The sequence below is a fragment of the Vanessa atalanta genome, chromosome 24, assembly GCF_905147765.1.
Source record: "Vanessa atalanta chromosome 24, ilVanAtal1.2, whole genome shotgun sequence".
Taxonomy (NCBI): Eukaryota; Metazoa; Arthropoda; class Insecta; order Lepidoptera; family Nymphalidae; genus Vanessa; species Vanessa atalanta.
In genome coordinates this window covers 6084469-6102059 of record NC_061894.1, presented here as the reverse complement: position 1 = coordinate 6102059, position 17591 = coordinate 6084469, and the positions used below count along the sequence as shown (strand labels likewise).

The following is a 17591-nucleotide window of genomic DNA, read 5'->3' as shown; positions in this document are numbered from 1 at the left end:
TGTAATCGGTTTTGTTCGGATGCACCCATCGTTCTACCGATTGAGTTGCTGGTGTCAAGCAAGTGGCTTGACGGCCAACGACCAATAGATAGTGCAAGTGTCATATCAGGATAATTGTTTACAAATAGTTTAAAATTAATATCTATTCGCATGCCGATCATTAGCTCATTTGTATGGAAGATAAAATTAGTCACGTTGTCTTTGTGACCACCACGCGTCGGTACTTAAAGGTTAATTTTGGTTTAAACGTATTTCGTATTTAGAAGTCTTGTGAAATTCTTGTTTAAATTTAAAGAAAAAAGTGTAGTGCAATAAATTCGTCCAGTTTTTAAGATTCCAGAGCAATGATCTCCTCTGAAAACTCTAGTCTTGGTGATTTCACCAATTTTGTGTATTGCTATGCAAAAGAACATTTATTGAACATCGTCTCCCTCGAATGATAGCATCGTTTCAGAGTTTTAGTTTCTGAGCTCACAAATTGTGCGTAATACTCGAAAATCTCTAACCATTTTAACAGAACTTTGTGGTTCTACTGCCCTAATCGCTTTGACAAAGCTCATTAGGATTTTCCAGATTTTCCTAAGCAAGTTTAATTAGCTTCTTTAAATTAAAATAGTTCTTACTGATTGTTTTCGTAAATAGAGGCTTCCCGTACACAAATAGTCGTATAAAAAGAAAGATAGCAAACTAATCGATTATTAAGAAATTTTGTTTAGCGACCGAAATAAAATGTCTTAAAATGTCAATCAAAGATTTCGTCATGGAAAACTTTCGTCGCCATTTTGAATAACGAATTCTGCAAATGTCAATGTCAAAGATTAGGATTTTTGGTATGCGATAGTCCGTTTTTTTCGCTTGCGGTTAGCGCTGGTTGACACACGTGTTAAGAGATTTTGTGTTTACGTTTATTTCTGTAATATATTTTATTGTTAATAATGCTTTTAGTTGGTATTTCTGTTAAATGATATTACTAACACTTTTACATCTTGTTAAGTATTAACTAGGAAATTGCTCTTACTGTACTTGTCTTTATATTTAATTGACTTTTTAATTTAGTTATCTGAACCGCACCGATCAATCTCACTAGCGAAATATCTGTGCCCTGTCGGCACACCATTAAGCCATAAAACATAGCCATTAAACTAAGAATTGTATTGAACAGCCATAGGCATTTTTTTCTTGCACTATTTGTGTTTTACGATGTTGCCATTGGAGGGTGACGTTTACGTAGATGTGGGTGTCTCTATTATTATATTTAATTTTAATTATTGGGGGGCAGAGTTCTACAGAAACAATTTATATTATTATACATGTTGTAGTATTGTATTCAAATTTTTATTACCGTTTGGTTAGGCAAAGTCAAGTCAACTGAACTAGTGAATATTTACAAATCAATGGTGTCGATTCTGTTATACAGAATATCTGACTCAAATTTAATTCTTCTAAATTGTATGACGCACTCTTTATTCTGAATTCGTAAGAATGAGATGGCAATAGATCTATTCTCTTTTTTTTTTTAAAGATATTATTCGAAACATTTGTAGAGTAAATTTCATGTGTACTTTTTTTTATTACATTCAATGTCATATTTTAAGTTTCCTAGCAAAATTCTTTAGATAATTAATTATGCGTACAAGAGAATCGACAAATTTGTTGCTTTTTTAACTCGACATCTATAGAGTCTCTAAATAATGGTTTGATTATTTTTGCGTTAACATACCAAAAACGTATATTTATTTTAATTATATCATTCGATAGTTTTCGATCTGTAGTTTTTTCTCGCTTTCTTGCAAAACGTGGAAGTGATTGCGTGATTAGGGACGGAAGTATGTAACAGGAAGCCGGGGAGCACGATATTTGATTGGACCAATGAGCGCACGCGATGCTTGAGTTGGCTGTCAGATGAAAGCAACCTATATGACCCAGATGAGACTACATATATTGTACACTATGTTTATAAAACATTACCGACTTTGCATGATAATGTTATTTGGTATGGTTAGTTAAACAATGCTGTCTCCTTCTTTCTTATGTCGAATCATGTCGACAGAGAGAGAGAAGAGTATGGCTGTATGACTTCATATGTCTTTGTCGAGTTTTTATATCAAAATTGTTCTTTTCTAGTCATATAAATATTATACTATTGTCTGTGTATTTTGTTTTTTGATCAACTAGATAAATTTATTAGGCAAATTATTTCATGCGTCTGAGTGTCTATCTGTCAAAATATAATTCGAATTACAGATAATTTGTACAAAACATTTGTAAATCGATTCGTGATTAATACGATTTGTCGATGTGTGAATAAGTAGTCTTGATTAATTGGGTAAACTTAATTTATAGCGTATTCCAATCAAAGACAGAATAAAGTTAAACAAACCTTAATTTGACGTAGTCCTTTTAATTTGCTAGTAGCCCAGCGATTTTCATAAATAAAGATATGTCAAGAATTTATGTATATTATTAATCAAGAACTGTTAGTTTAATAAAGGAGTTCGTAAATTTAAGGTTTGTTTATCTGTTTCTACAGACTACTTATGTCCACTTTAATTTTAGTCCCAAAGTTCCGACGACAGCTTCATCGACGTCCATTTTTTCATACCATAAATCATAGATTATACCAACAAGCCTTCGACCAATGATGTTTCGTCAATTCGATGTCAAATGTTGTCTATATAGGTTTTGTCTAATTATGATTGGAATAGGCTGTATATTTTGTGTATCGTTAAAATTACATTTCCTTTTATACAAATATATATATATTTTTGTTATTATTTTATTTAGATATTTGACCAATATCTGTCAAATGACTGGCCTAAATTATATTAATTTTGTACATGATACCGATCAGATATTATTTTAACATTAAAGTTAATTGTGTATTTATACGTTTTTTTTTTTACAAAAATCATAAGCCATTTGGTTAATCTTACAAAATTAAGTAATACTTGCAATACTTGTACATGTTGTATCGAGTAAAATTCATGGGTATTTTTTTTAGTGACGTTTTTTTTTATTGTGGCAATAATTATTCCATAGTTCCTACTCAAGAATTAAGCGATGATATTTTAATGTCAGTAATAACAAAATAATTAAAAGTTGCTCATCGATGTATTATGGATGCACTGCCATGAAATGAACAGGATTTTGTAATAATTAAATTATGATAATAAATAAATTTAAACGAATTTCGTTTTATTTTCAAATACCACTAAAATAATTTGTTTTTATAATTCATCTCGTGCTTAGAGGTGAAGGAAAACATCGCGAGGAAACCTGCATGTGTCTATTGAAAACTCGCGTTGCTCGCGTTTCGCGATACACATTTGGCTATAGCCCGGAAGTGGATTATATGAAGGGTGTATTATAGCAAAAAAAATGTTAGCACAAAATCGAACCTAATTGTGCGTTCTGAGTGATAGCGAACCGCGCATGCGAGATAACCACGCACATAACAAATACTCGAAATGGTTGACTCTGTCCGGACTGCGAGCGGATGAGGCCGAAACCGGCTGATGAGAGATTTGGTTTTCGCTTTTGATTTTGTATTAGATTTTTTGCTTCAGTGTGAAGGTTAGTAACAGTTCCTCGCGCTCCATCTGCTTTTTTTTAATTCTCTGATCCCATTGACTATGAGAGATTTTGTACAGAGTAAATAAACGTAATTTCAATATAAACCACATTTTTGACAATACACAGTGAATTGTGAAAAATAAATTGCATATAATTTTTTTTTAAATTTTACTCCAAATCTAATCTAATCAAATTTAATAATCTGCTTTCCCTCAGATACTAGAAATATATATTTATAAAAAGTAGGTATTCTAATCAATTTAATGGCGTCAAAAGGAAAGATGTCCTGAATCCAGACTCAATCGCTTATAATTACAGATTTAAAAAAATACTGTTTTTAAACAATTTATTAAAACACAAACATACAAAGTTCTATAAATATTTGTTTGTCTATAACTGTTTGCTAAAATTCTTCTCAGTCCATTTTTTTCGACAGATTTATGAAAAAAAATTGTCACAGAAGATGTCATTCATGCTTTTCAAATAAACTGGAATAAAATAACAGTACTATGATTTATTATATTATATTAGTGTTATTATTTCCTAGTTGTTTAGCAAATAGTAAAGTTCCAATGCTGTCCTTGAGCCATCGAGGTACATATGAGAATAAAACTACTAATCAACATTTAAAGGTAAAAAGCATAACATTCGTACACTTAACATAGCTAATCACTAAAGCATTGTAATAGAATATTCTTTTATTATTTTTCTAACTAGCAACCCTGCCTTCGCAACGGTGCAATTTATTAATAAAGTTATTTTATATGGTATAAATATACTTATTATATTTGCTTTTATTTGTATTGCTTTTTAAATAGTTTAAATGCTTTTATGACACAGAAAAATATTAATAGGGATTCTTGAGGTTTTATCTTTTTTAATAATTTGATCTATTGATGAAAATTTGTGTGATTGAAAATTAAATAGCAAACTTTTATAAAAAAATTCAAACTTTAACCACTTTAGAATTCTTTTATTTTATTTACTACAAGTATTTAATATTTACCATGTTTATAATTTTTATTTGGTGGAATTCGAAACTCGAAACGTTTCAACATTATCTACATTATCTTCGGATGTCTTGTTCACGAGACTTATTTTTATTGCTTTTGGGATAAGAATATATCATCGTGCTTAGTATTTAAACCAACTGTTTTAGGAATTAGAATTTGTTTTGGAATTCAGCGGTAAAATGAATGTAGTTATTATCTTTCAGTTTCTCCCATTCATAATGTTGATAGACCGTAGTCAAGACACAAGCGAATATTGGCGCGAAACGGAAATCCTATCCCTCGTCCGGAACAATGATTTCGATATCGACTATGAGAAGTGTGAACAGAAAAGTCCGGAACGATCACTGGTTCAGTTCCCAAGCAGACGGACAGTGAGGCCGATATGTAGAAGTACTTACGGTAAATCGATACCGGTATTCTCACAGTTTTATTAAATGAATGCTGCTGCGGTTATCTTTCGAGATGTCTGTCACATTCATGAGACTTCAAAGTCCCCATACCAGACGAAGTTCCACATGTGATAGATATTTCTGCCACGAATAATTGTTAATAAGAATGGCTGAATATGAATGACTATTTTTAAATATCGAATTATTATTTTTAAAGTATTATTTAGATAATATTATTATATTATAGCCATTCAAATTCATTCTATTTTCCTTTATCCAGACTAGGTAGTACGTGTATACTGGTAGGAATATAACTATTAGTAAGGAGTAAAATTGTCTATGTCCAAATATCATTGTCTTTGTGATTAGATAACTAGACAATAACTTTATAGCAATAACAGAATTAAAACTTATTTTATTCTACGTTTTTTTATGTGAAGAAATATTTTCATCCAAAAATCACGCATATCTTGAGACAAGATATGAATAACCAAAGAATTATATATAAATCTTTAACCTGAAGCGTCAATATTAACTCTGTGTCAATTCTATTTTTTAAAATTTAATATATAAGACCTTTTGTAGATTACCAACTCTGCCCTCAATGTCCACGCTTCAACAATCGCACCGAGTGTGAACTATTCCGTGACTCTTGTGTGTAAGTATATATTTTTAAGCACTAATCAATAATATTATCTGACCATAAATGTCCCACTGCTGGACAAGAGATATGTAATACGAGTAAGTACCTGATAACTTATTACTGTTCACCAGTTCGTAGCTCCCTCCCCTCCCTCCTATAACGCAATATCAGCTCAAATGATTTCGTGTTACTGTAAAGATGAGAGCTATTGATTAGAACATAAATGAGTAAAGGTACAAATTAACTATTTAATATAAGTAACAAGAAATGAAATTTAGAAATTCTATGAAGTATTATAAGGGGTGATTAGTGAAAAAGGGATAATTTTTTCTTGACCTTCTAGATTAAGACAAATTAACCAGGTAGCTGTTGCTTTTTATGAGGATATGCCTGAGTAGAGAAGGGGGCTTCGATATCTGCTAGCCTAACCTAAGCCTAGGTAGAGTAGAGTAGGTAGATCACTACATACGGAGTTAAGTAAAATCCTCTTCTCTTGAATGTCATAATAATAATGGCAAAAAGAGATCAATCAGTATTTTAGTTAAAAAACGCTAAGCAAAGTTTATGAGTAAGATTGTCATCATTATTAACGCTCCTTGTAATAGAATAAGCTAATATAGGCTTAAAGATTCATTAATTTAATTTAATATTTTGTCACCAAACGACTCGTTCATGTACCCAGAGAGCGCAAAGTGCATCCCTCAGAATACCGCAATTACTGTGATAAGAAATACGGCAAGTGGAGGGCGATGCTTATACCCGCTGATTATAGTCAGTGTCGCTGCTGTGACGACTGTGTTTTTTACAGAGGTACTTTTTCAAATATTTAATAATATCCCCTCCATTAGACAGAATTTTGCCCAGGACGGGACCAGGCAGAATATTCCAACCAAAGTATGAGTACAGCGTTTCACTTGGTGGTAGGGCTTTGGGCCAGCCCGTCTGAGTAGGTACCACCAACGCATCAGATACTCTACCGCCAAACAACAGTACACAGGATTGTTGTGTTCCGATTTGAAGGGTGAGTGAACCAGTGTACTACAGGGACAACCGACATAACTTCTTAGTAGCCAAGGTTGTCTATGCTATTGGTGGTGGTGACCACGCCATAATATGCCATAAAAATACAGATAAAATAAAAACAAATATTCATGATGGATTCGTGAAAAAATAGCATATTCAATGTCGTGATGTGAAGTTAATAAGTTGAATTGTTTTGTATTAAAAATAAATAAATATTCATAAATAACAATTTCTAAGTGCATAATATCACATCACATAGTCTATGTGCTCTAAGGTTTGTCTATTTTTTCTACGACTACTTATATTGGAATAGGTTGTACATACTACAAAGATGCACTTTCTTCTCTGATTAAAGAATAATGATAATTGTTTTCAAAATAAGTAAGTCATATCTATTTCGTTTTAGAATTAGACCAGTCGTGTGTTGAAGACGAGTATAATTTCGACTCTGAAGAATTTTTACCAGTCACGACTATTGGTAAGGATCCTAAAATTATGGTTATGCTGTAGTACCTCATCACTACCAGTGTAACTACGGGCACTATGGATATAAGATCTTAAGGTCCCAAGGTTGGGGCTATGGGCTATATAAATAATGTTATGTCTATGTATGGTGATGACCACTTGCCAGGTGGCACATTTTCTCGTCCGCCTATTGCGTAGTATAAAAAAAAACTGTTTCCAATGCACTTAGACAATACGAAAAAAATACCCCGATACTATAATATAGGCGTGGTTTGTTTCTGAAATCAAACTGATTACAATGTTATCTGAATAGTAAGTGATCGTGGCAACCGATGATCAAGCATAAACTTGTGTAAATTAACGATAGGGTAAGCTCAAATGGACAAATTAAAGTAAAAGTAGTAAAAGCCCATTTGGGTAGGCACCGCGAACTCTTTGCAGCGTTAAGGAATTATATTCCCAGGTTGATGATCATTGCCCCCATTGGTAAATAACATGAGAACGATACGCCTTTGAACATAAATAATCAGATTTCAGAGCGGGCTGCAATCCATATTGGGGTCATCCAGAGCAAGAAATGAGGGCACTTCGTTGTGACCAAATCCTCCGGAGATGTAAGGATAAAATTAGACCAAATACTTACGCTATTTTGACTTAAATGTTATCTATCAATCTTGAAGATTGTTTTTTTTTTATTAATTTATCTTATTGGCAAATTTTCATGACGATCATTAAAATGTTTGACATGAGAGAGACAGCAGGAACGACAACCGTGCATAATTAACGAATTCTAATTCAACCCACTTTATTTTTTTAGAGTGTCATCCAAGAGCCAATTTTTTAGTTATTTATCACGAAATCTCTAAACTGAACTGATTACCTTTTTCAACTTAGCTATCATCTAGAACAGAAAAAAAGAGGATTTAATGTGATATTTTAAAACTAGTTTTCATCTTCCGTCTTAGTTTTATAAACTCATAAAAGCAAAATTAAGTTAAAGATAAATAAGTATTGTATTGCAATTGTAGTCATAATTATTATCTCATTGACTTCAGGACCGGATTTAGGGGAGGGGAACCGTGGCAACTCTACAAGCGAGCCCCCCAATAGAAGTTCCGAGGGTCTCCAACCTCCAAATCCGGTCCTGATGGATTTTAATATTAACTTTAAAATTTAGCAATACTGGACTGGATGATTTGATTTGAAGATTGCATAAAATGATTATTTGTTGCTCAACTTATGCCATCAAATATACTATACATTTAGCACCATAAACAAGTAGACAGTAAAAATATCCTTTGAAGATCACCTGAACGTTGTTTCCAGGTGTTCCTGTAACTGTCCCACCATTACCGACAGATACGCTAAGCGTGTAAGTAAAAAGTATACGATCTAAAGTATTTTTCTATTAGTTTATATTTAGCGCTTCTAACTACAGTCGGGGTAAGAAAAGGTTCGTCACCTTAAGGTCTATTTTCGTGCGCTCAGTATGCGCGATACCGATACCTCTTTACCGATTGAGTATGACATATTGCACCGCTATGTACACTATTTTGAACCTAGTTATCATACTATGTTAGTTTAATTTTATGTGCAGTTGTCTGTTTAATGCTTTAGTTTCAAAAGGTACAAAGAGTTTACGATTTGATAAAGGTATGAATTTGAAAACTGACGAAGGTTTTCTTACTCTGAGTGTACATTTTGTGAGATGAAAAGACATTAGCGATCTGTTTGCTAATGTTGCACCATTGTTAGGTGACAGTCAAACTTATCATTAAGAAGAATAAAGACTTGACTATAAATCCAACTAAGTGACCAAAAAATTGAGGTTTTCTATTAAGAATACTTGGACTAAGATACTAAGAATATTTGATTATTTCGAAATTAGATAAGCGACAAGCCTGGAATTCGGAAGTGTAGGCGGTTCGTACATTGTAAATGGTAATATCAAAGGTGTTGATATCATGTGCCAGGAATACTCCCCCTTAATGATGACATACCATCACACCAATGACAAACATGGTGTATATCGTACCTCGTTATGCTTTAAGCGGCAACAAGCACATGCCACAAGAGATGACGTCATTATTCGAAACAATACTTGATGGCAATTGAATGTCTTGTCCTTTGCATAATCTAATTGAGGCCTCAATTTTGATGAAAATATGGTGGTACTTTGTGCAAGCCGTCTAGGTAGGTACCATCCATTCATCACATATCGCCATCCTCCAAACAACAATACAAATTATTCCGGTTTGAAGCGTGAGTGAGCCAGAGTAAGGGACATAACATCTTCGATCTCAAGGTTCAAGAAGTAAAGAATGGTTAGTATGTGTTGCGGCACGTACATCTAACACTATTAGTATAATGTTTACTCAGCTGTTTTCATCTTGTTTTATCTAGCCGTCGCAATTTCCGTTTCGAACCGCCATCAGGTGGTAGCGACTGTCCCATATCATGTCGAGGCTTCGAGTGCCGCGGCGGTCTCGTGAAGGAGGACGAGTGTCCGCTCGGTGCTTATCTTCCAGATAAGGAGCTGTGCAATTGTTGTGGAAAATGCAGTACTTATCATCGTGAGTTTATTTATTTGAAGACAAATATTAACATCAGTACCATCTTTGCAAGGACAATCAGCAGGAGCATTTAGTATCTTCAAGGCGCTTAGGTTTCGCAGCCGTCTTGTTTTGCGGTCTGAATTATTATGCGGTTCATAACTCTCTCTTAATTTTTTAACGCTTTCCATATTATTATAAATCACCACAACATAGATAGAACACGTATTTGTATTATAAAAAACACTTATAACGTTGGAATTGTGTGTGTAAATCTTAGTTTTTATTATATTTTATGAACTAGCTAACCGTCTCGGCTTCGGTCGAATAAGGGTCTACATAAAAAGTTATTTTCGTAATACATTGTACTCAATAGAGTACATTGGTTACCCAATAGGTTAACACAGCATGCGTTAGCCCAAACCCAATATCAAACGCTGTTATTTTATATTATAAGATATTTTAGACCAATTAACTTTCTTGCTTAAAATTATGACTCAATCGAAAACCTATTTTTAAATGTACAATAAACTTAAATTGTATTAATTATTTATTGATTGATTTTATTTTAAAATCGAGTGACAAATTATGACGACCTCCGTGGTCGAGTAGCATGTGCACCAGTTTTCATGGGTACGCCACTCCGAGGTCCCGGGCCGGATGTAGAAAAAGTTCATTAGTTTTCTATGCTGTCTTGGGTCTGGGCGTTTGTGGCACTTTAGCTACTTACTTTGGGATCAGAGTAATGTATGTGATGTTGTCCAATATTTATTTATTTTTATTTATTTTATAATACATGTTTACCCAAGATACAGTATTATCGAGTTCTGCCTAAAAAATATCCAAGATATTTAGTGTGAGTTATCGAGTAATTCAAGTATACATGTAAACCGTTAAAGTATTTCTTTGTCTTCGAATTAAATAAAAAAAAAGAAAGCCGGCTGAGTTTCCGTTGTGGATTATTGCCTTACAATGTAAGGAATAAGACAGTAGGTATATGTTTTTTTTATTGTTATACATACTCTCCGTTTCAGAACTAAATCAAAAGTGTGCAGAGTTTAAAAAGTTCGTTCATAACGTGAATGGAACAAAAGAGATGGAGGTAATTATATAACAAGTGATTAATTTTTTTACATAATTAATATTTTACCTTTTTAAATTATTTTTGTAAGGTTTCTTTGATTTTTTTTTTGTAAAAATGAATATACTAAAATGAACCTATATAATAGTTTTAGAAAACAAGAATTAACACAAAAAAGTTGGTCTAGCTTTTATTTTTATTTTATATATTTTAGGTAGTGATAGATAGTATCACTACCGATAAGTTTTTGCGCTAATCACCGTCCTTTTGTAAGTTTACTTGGCGTAAAGTGTTAACAAAATGATTTTACTTATTTTACCTAGGTAATTCAACTAATAATAATATATATTTATATTTAATTAATACCATTTATGCGTTACTAGTTGAAATATATTGAAAGATAATCTTAGTCACAAAACGCCTCTGAAGTACGCTGAATATAGTGGTAAAAAAATCATTTAAAAATAGCGATATTTGTATACATTTAGACAGATTTTAATTTAATATATTTTGAGCCGTAATATTTAATCCAATGCACAAATATCCACAAACGGAAATAAACTATACAATTTAAAGGTAAAAAAAATCAGCCTGTCTTAAAGGGAGTTTTTCGCCTTTCTAGGCACCCATACACATATATATGTGGAAGAATTTCCTCCGACACATAGAGGTTTCCTCACTACATTTTCCTTTACCGCTGAGCACATAAACATGAACCCATTAAAGACAAAATATATTTTTTTATGTTTATCGTTACGATAAATAAATACGATTAAAAACGTGAATATAAAATAGTTCTTCATTAAATAATTTAGGTTGAAGAGGAATTCTTGGAGCCGGGCTGTGATGATGGCCTCGTGTGCAGACAGGGAGTTTGCCAGGATATCCATTCGGTCCAAACGTCAGCTGGTGTCAGACGTAAGCGTGACGAAAGACTGCTAGAGGCAAACGGTTGGTACCAAACTGAATCCTTCAATATTCGTGTTCATTCACGGCATTCATCATCCTCCTGCCCATTACCGTCTTTACCATAAGGTCACACGGGGCACGTGCCCAGGGCCCCCGGTTTGAGGGGGCCCCAAGGAATAAATAATTTCTCTCACACGTTTACTGCTATGAATATTTTTAGCACCAACAATCAGATTCCTAAGAATTACTTAAACTTAAAGTCTATCTAATAATTTCTACATGGTAGACGATTTTTAAAATTAAAAATAAAATGTTTTTGTTAAATATTTTGCTAGATATTTAATTTTATTAAATAAGTAGTTTAATTTTATTAAAATTAGTAAATATATAGCAAAAGGGTCCCCGATTCATGTGTGCCCAAGGGCCCCAAAATAGCTTGAGATGGCGCTGCTCCTGCCCTCATCCCAGTTTTACTTGGGGTCGGCGCAGCATGTCTTCTTCTTCCGTACTTCTCTGTCGGACATCATTTCACAAGTAACATTCTTTCGAACCATATCGTCTTTCACACAATCGATCCATCATTAATCAAATCAAAATCAAAATATGAGTATGGAATTGCGGTAAATAAGAGTAACGAATTGAAAATGGAAGCTCTATAATAATTCTCCAACAAATATATTTTTCAATCTCTCCAATAATATAATCATTATGACAGATCAATCTTTAAATAAATATATATGTATTTACGCCAGTCCTAAATAATATATATATAATTTAGGCTAGTTTCACAAACATATACTTTAGTCAACAAGGCAAGTAAATTTATCACCGGAATGTCGATTCTACCGAGAAGAACTGCCAAAAAACTCAGTGGATACTCTTTTCCAAGATTTGCATAGTCACAGTTTGATAAATTGAACAATTCTGGCTATGTATCATCAATTTATTATTTAACATTTGGAAGAATACAATTAAATGCTTAGTAATTATTGGAATAATATTATAAAACAAAATCCTAGCCACTACATATTTTTTATATTATATATTTATGATATAGATAGGCAAACGAGCAAATGGGCCACCTTATGGTAAGTGGTCACCACCGCCCTTATACAAGGGCGCTGTAAGAAATATTAATCATTCCTTTTATTACCAATGCGCCACCGACCTTGGGAACTAAGATGATTTGTCCCTTATGCCTGTAGTTACACTGGCTCACTCACCCTTAAAACTGGAACACAACAATACTGAGTACTGCTGTTTGGCGGTAGAATATCTGATGAGTGGGTGATACCTACCCAGACGGGCTTACACAATGTAATATCCTACTATCAAATAATATAAGCATCTGTCTGTCTGAATTCAATAACACAAGAAATTATATCATCGAAACGAAATTATCTATCCATTTAGAATAAAGTACCGGTATCTAAGAATTTAATATTTTTTTACAGAGCCATGCAAACGGGAGTTGAAGTATTTTAAGAAAAAATACGGAAAAGATGGACATCTTCATTACAATGCACCACAATGCACTCCCCTGTGGCTCTACGCGCCCGTTCAAGTACTGCGTATTTTCAAACTATATAAAGCAATACTGAGCCGAGATGGCCCAGTGGTTAGAAGGCGTGCATCTTAACCGGCGATTTCGGGTTCAAACCCAGGCACTGAATTTTCATGTGCTTAATTTGTGTTTATAATTCATCTCGCGCTCAGCGGTGAAGGAAAACATCGTGAGGAAACCTGCATGTGTCTAATTTCAACGAAATTCTGCCACATGTGTATTCCACCAACCCGCATTGGAGCAGCTTGGTGGAATATGCTCCAAACCTTCTCTTCAAGGGAGAGGAGGCCTTTAGCCCAGCAGTGGGAAATTTACAGGCTGCTAATGCTAATGCTAAAGCATACTTTATATAGTTTGAATAACAATTGTAGTTACATTGCTTGGTAATATTGTGTGTCAAGTTGAAATTATGGATATTTTTCTGTCGTTTTAATACGTAATTATTATAACATGTACGTCTGATATTTGTGAACATAAATAGTAATACTCAGTATTGTTGTGTTGTGGTTTGACGGGTGAGTGAGCCAATGTAATATGCATAAGGGACATATCATCTTCTCTCCCGAGGTTAGTGGCGCATTGGCGAAGTCAGAAATGATTAAAATGAAAACTGTGCATAAACCCCTGCCGAATATATTATATTATAAATATGTATATACATACATATATATATTTATTAATCGTCTGACGAAAATAAGAAAGGCTGAAGCACCTAAATTGTTCTATGAGATTTAAGTTTTATTTTCTTAACATTGAACCTCCCATTCCAAAAGTAGCATATTGGCGCTTCAGCCTTTTTCCTTTCAATTGATTGTATTTGTGTTCGTACAGTGTCGAAGATTCGTGTGTTATTGCGCTCTCGAAGATGGCACTTTTATTCAGGGCATCAAAGTCCCACGCGTTGAAGTGTCAAATATGAACTGTGGTGAGTGTTACCAGTTTTAACGTTTAGTTTGATTGTAAACTAAGTTTATATGATCAAAGTCAGTAATGTTACATATTTTTGACATTTCGTTTTCGTTGATGCAAAGTCGTTTGTGAAAAATTACCAGGGGCGCATAAATGCTAATTTTTATTTTAATATTAATAGTATAATTCTGGTATGGTATGGTATGATATGGTATGGTATGGTATGGTATGGTATGGTATGGTATGGTAATATGAAAATATATTGAAACTATTTACGTTAATATATTAAAACAACAATAATTTTACAACGTAACAAATATTCAGTTTAAATTATCATATACGCACTTGGAGTAACATTTGCCTTTACATAGAGTATCATCAATGATCAACGTTTTTAATTACGTATTTATTCACCACGCTGGATATTTATTTCACCACGCTGCTCCTTGGCAGGTCGGTGGATTCAAATATACCAGAAATTAATTCAAAGCAACCAGGTTTCCTCACTCTGTTTTTAGTTTAATACCACGTGTGTCTCCGCTGGTCGATCTCAGCTTTTACATATGTTATTATGTATGAAAATATAGCAGAATTAATTAGTGTTATGCTTTCAAGACTGTGTCCGTGAGAAATGCCGCACTGGTTCTGACGTGGATTGCGATGGTTATGGAAACTATAAGGAGGCAATGTTCACAGCACACATTGAGCGTGACGAAGGGAAAAAGGACACGAAAAAGGAGACTAATGGTAATAATATAACCAATATGTGCTTCAATTATAAAATTTGGTAATCATGTGGAGTCACGGCTTCTCCTCTCAACGGCTCTAAAAAAATTCTAACATTCTCTCTTCCTAAGCAATTGCTCTTAAAAAAAAAATCGAATGAGTATTTTTCTGAGTGAATGAATTAATTTATAGCCAGCAGACTATTGGCTTTAAGTATTTTGTGATGGTTAGGATTATAACACAATGCAAAATTAAAAAATGCAAGTGGACCACCTGATGGTAAGTAGTCACCACCTGCCCATTGATATTAACGCTACAAAAAATAATAACCATTCCTTACAACACACCAAATTTCGACCAATAGGCACATGTTAAAAAAAATTGGCGTTCAAAGATAATTTAGTATACTGGGATGAGTTGTTTTGATCTCAGTTCGTTTGTTAGTGTTTGCTTTGTAACGAGTATCAAAGTGACGTCGTCGTGTAAACAGTGTGCCAACGAAGTTTGTACAAGTTTACGGTTTATTAGCAGTTCAGCTTCGTTTCGCCTTTCCGACTCTGTATAAACATAAATAACTAAACTCTTTATAACTTAATTACGAGTCAAATATCAAATACGAATCTCTATGATTTATTTCTAACATTATTTAATTAATTGTTTTAGCGTGCTTTGCAGCAGACGGTTAAATATTATTACTTAATAAATATTCTAACAAAATTGCTCTTCAAATTTGGTTCTTTTGAAGAGGTTTTCTTCGTAATCAAACTAAAATTTGTTTAAAGATTGAAAAAAAAAATCTCTTAACACTAATTACCTATAATAGTTCTCCAAAATTTACGACCCCTTTATAAATTCGTTACATTATTAGACGTATTTGAAAATGTGTTAATCAGATTATTCTCTCAGTGAAAACATCGACTCGTTCCCGACCAATAAGGACTGGCTACGAAGCGGCACTACCGACGATGCCATTAACGTAACTTTTAAATAAAAACATCAATGTTAAACACTCATTTGTTTCATTTCCAATACTAATAAGTTTCACTTTAATTTACGATATATATTATTTTAAAGCTAACATTTTAAATCTATACATATAATAAAATTAGAGTGTCTGTTTGTAATATTAAAATAACCCATTTTTACTAAATATATACATATAGTATGTATACACGGTACATATAAAATTTTTTTTTTTACAATTTTTGTCTGTTTTCAGTCTGTTTGTTTGTTCCGGCTAATCTCTGGAACGGCTGAACCGATTTCGACGGGACTTTCACTGGCAGATAGCGGATGTAATAAGGAGTAACTTACTTTTATTTTAGAATTATAAATTGAAAATAAAATCACGCTACAATATCCAAATAACTTAAATTCAAACAGCGCGCACGCGGGCACATCTAGTTTAAACTAAGTTTAATGTCTATGAAATTCTGACACATGTGTACGCCCAGTAACTAAAATCGAGTAGCCACAAAGGCACGAACAGCACGTCTGTATAGAACGTATATATACAATTATAACAATAAAAAAAATCTTTAATCTAGAAACGACTCGTTAAGAATTTACCATTGGTAAGCATAACGAATCATTTTTTGGAGTAGAAGTAAAAGTCTGTAAATGTGTGGACTAAGGGTCTCCTCTTCATTTGAGAAGGTTTCGAGCTGATCGACCATGCTGTTCCAAGGCGGTACACGAGTAGCACACACATGCAGGTTTACTAAAAAGGTTTTAATTGTCTTTTCGGTACGATCGCTAGCCAATGGGTAAGCGAACCTTAAAATAAAGCCGAAGTAATTTTCGATTATTGAAATTGATTTTGATTTCGATTGAGTTCGATTGTGAAAAACCTCTCCAGGAATTCTGTAGAAAAGGCGACATTTAACTTCCGTTAGCAAAACGGCAAAAGTGCAGCAAAAATCACTAATACTTTTTATAAGCATTCGTATTTATACTTCTATAAAAATGTTTGAAATTCAAAACGGTGAATCCGCAGGTTATCGAATATCTCTACAAAGTATAAAACAAAGCCGCTTCCTACCGTCTACAGGCTTAGATCTATTAAACTACGTAACGGGTTTGAATGCGGTTATCATCGATAAACAGGTTGATTCAAGACCAAGGTTTATAAGTATAAAACATGCACAATACAGTTGAAAAAAGCCGAGAATTTCAGCTTTCCTAGCCGGCAAAAAACATGAATTTTCTTTTCATTATGTTTGATCTTCAATCTGAACCTCTAAAAGAAAAGCTGTCTATAGTTGTACGTTTATTTAAAATAATATATATTATTAGAGAAATTTAATTTATAAGTCTTAAATATGTTGTTTCGTAACTTTTTTAAGACGACCTGCAATCCTTTGCAGTTGTAGCCCATGTCTTGAAAACCCGCGCATGCGCTTTAGCCATCACAACAACTGATTGTTATGTCAATATTGTAACCACAAATGTTAAATAAAGAAGTTTTTTTTCTTATGAATATTTCGTCAATTACAAGTGAAATTTTTCGTTTTCTCTTATAACCTTCACCTAGCGGCTGAAGCGAGTATTTCTGTGCGCCCTTGTGACGTCACTGTCACGTTACGGTAATTTCAGTGTTGTCATGTATCAATTTATTACCACACTTAGTGGAGAGAAATATGTAGTGTTCAATGATAAAATAGAAGTTTTGTGTATATTAGTATAATAAGTACATTAATTGATGAAAAATATTTACAATAACAATTCTTAACAATTTCACAAGC

General features: G+C 33.2%; 1 protein-coding gene across 1 annotated transcript; it reads left to right on the top strand.

The window, feature by feature from the left end:
- Positions 1-4082: 4082 nt before the first annotated feature.
- LOC125073538 lies at positions 4083-15827 on the top strand. The gene is made up of 14 exons (XM_047684398.1): positions 4083-4205; positions 4790-4985; positions 5561-5633; positions 6301-6428; positions 7048-7119; positions 7637-7720; positions 8433-8478; positions 9510-9679; positions 10693-10760; positions 11555-11690; positions 13103-13212; positions 14044-14137; positions 14737-14868; positions 15754-15827. Exons 1-14 carry the CDS (start codon positions 4083-4085, stop codon positions 15825-15827), a joined length of 1506 nt encoding a protein of 501 aa, XP_047540354.1.
- The last annotated feature ends 1764 nt before the right edge of the window (positions 15828-17591 follow it).

Bases quoted from the DNA above. Each gene is read 5' to 3' on its own strand.
- LOC125073538 (XM_047684398.1), top strand. From the start codon at position 4,083: ATGATTTATTATATTATATTAGTGTTATTATTTCCTAGTTGTTTAGCA. The intron at 7,721-8,432 runs GTAAGGATAAAA...CGTTGTTTCCAG, and splicing joins TGACCAAATCCTCCGGAGAT to GTGTTCCTGTAACTGTCCCA. The intron at 14,138-14,736 runs GTGAGTGTTACC...TATGCTTTCAAG, and splicing joins AGTGTCAAATATGAACTGTG to ACTGTGTCCGTGAGAAATGC.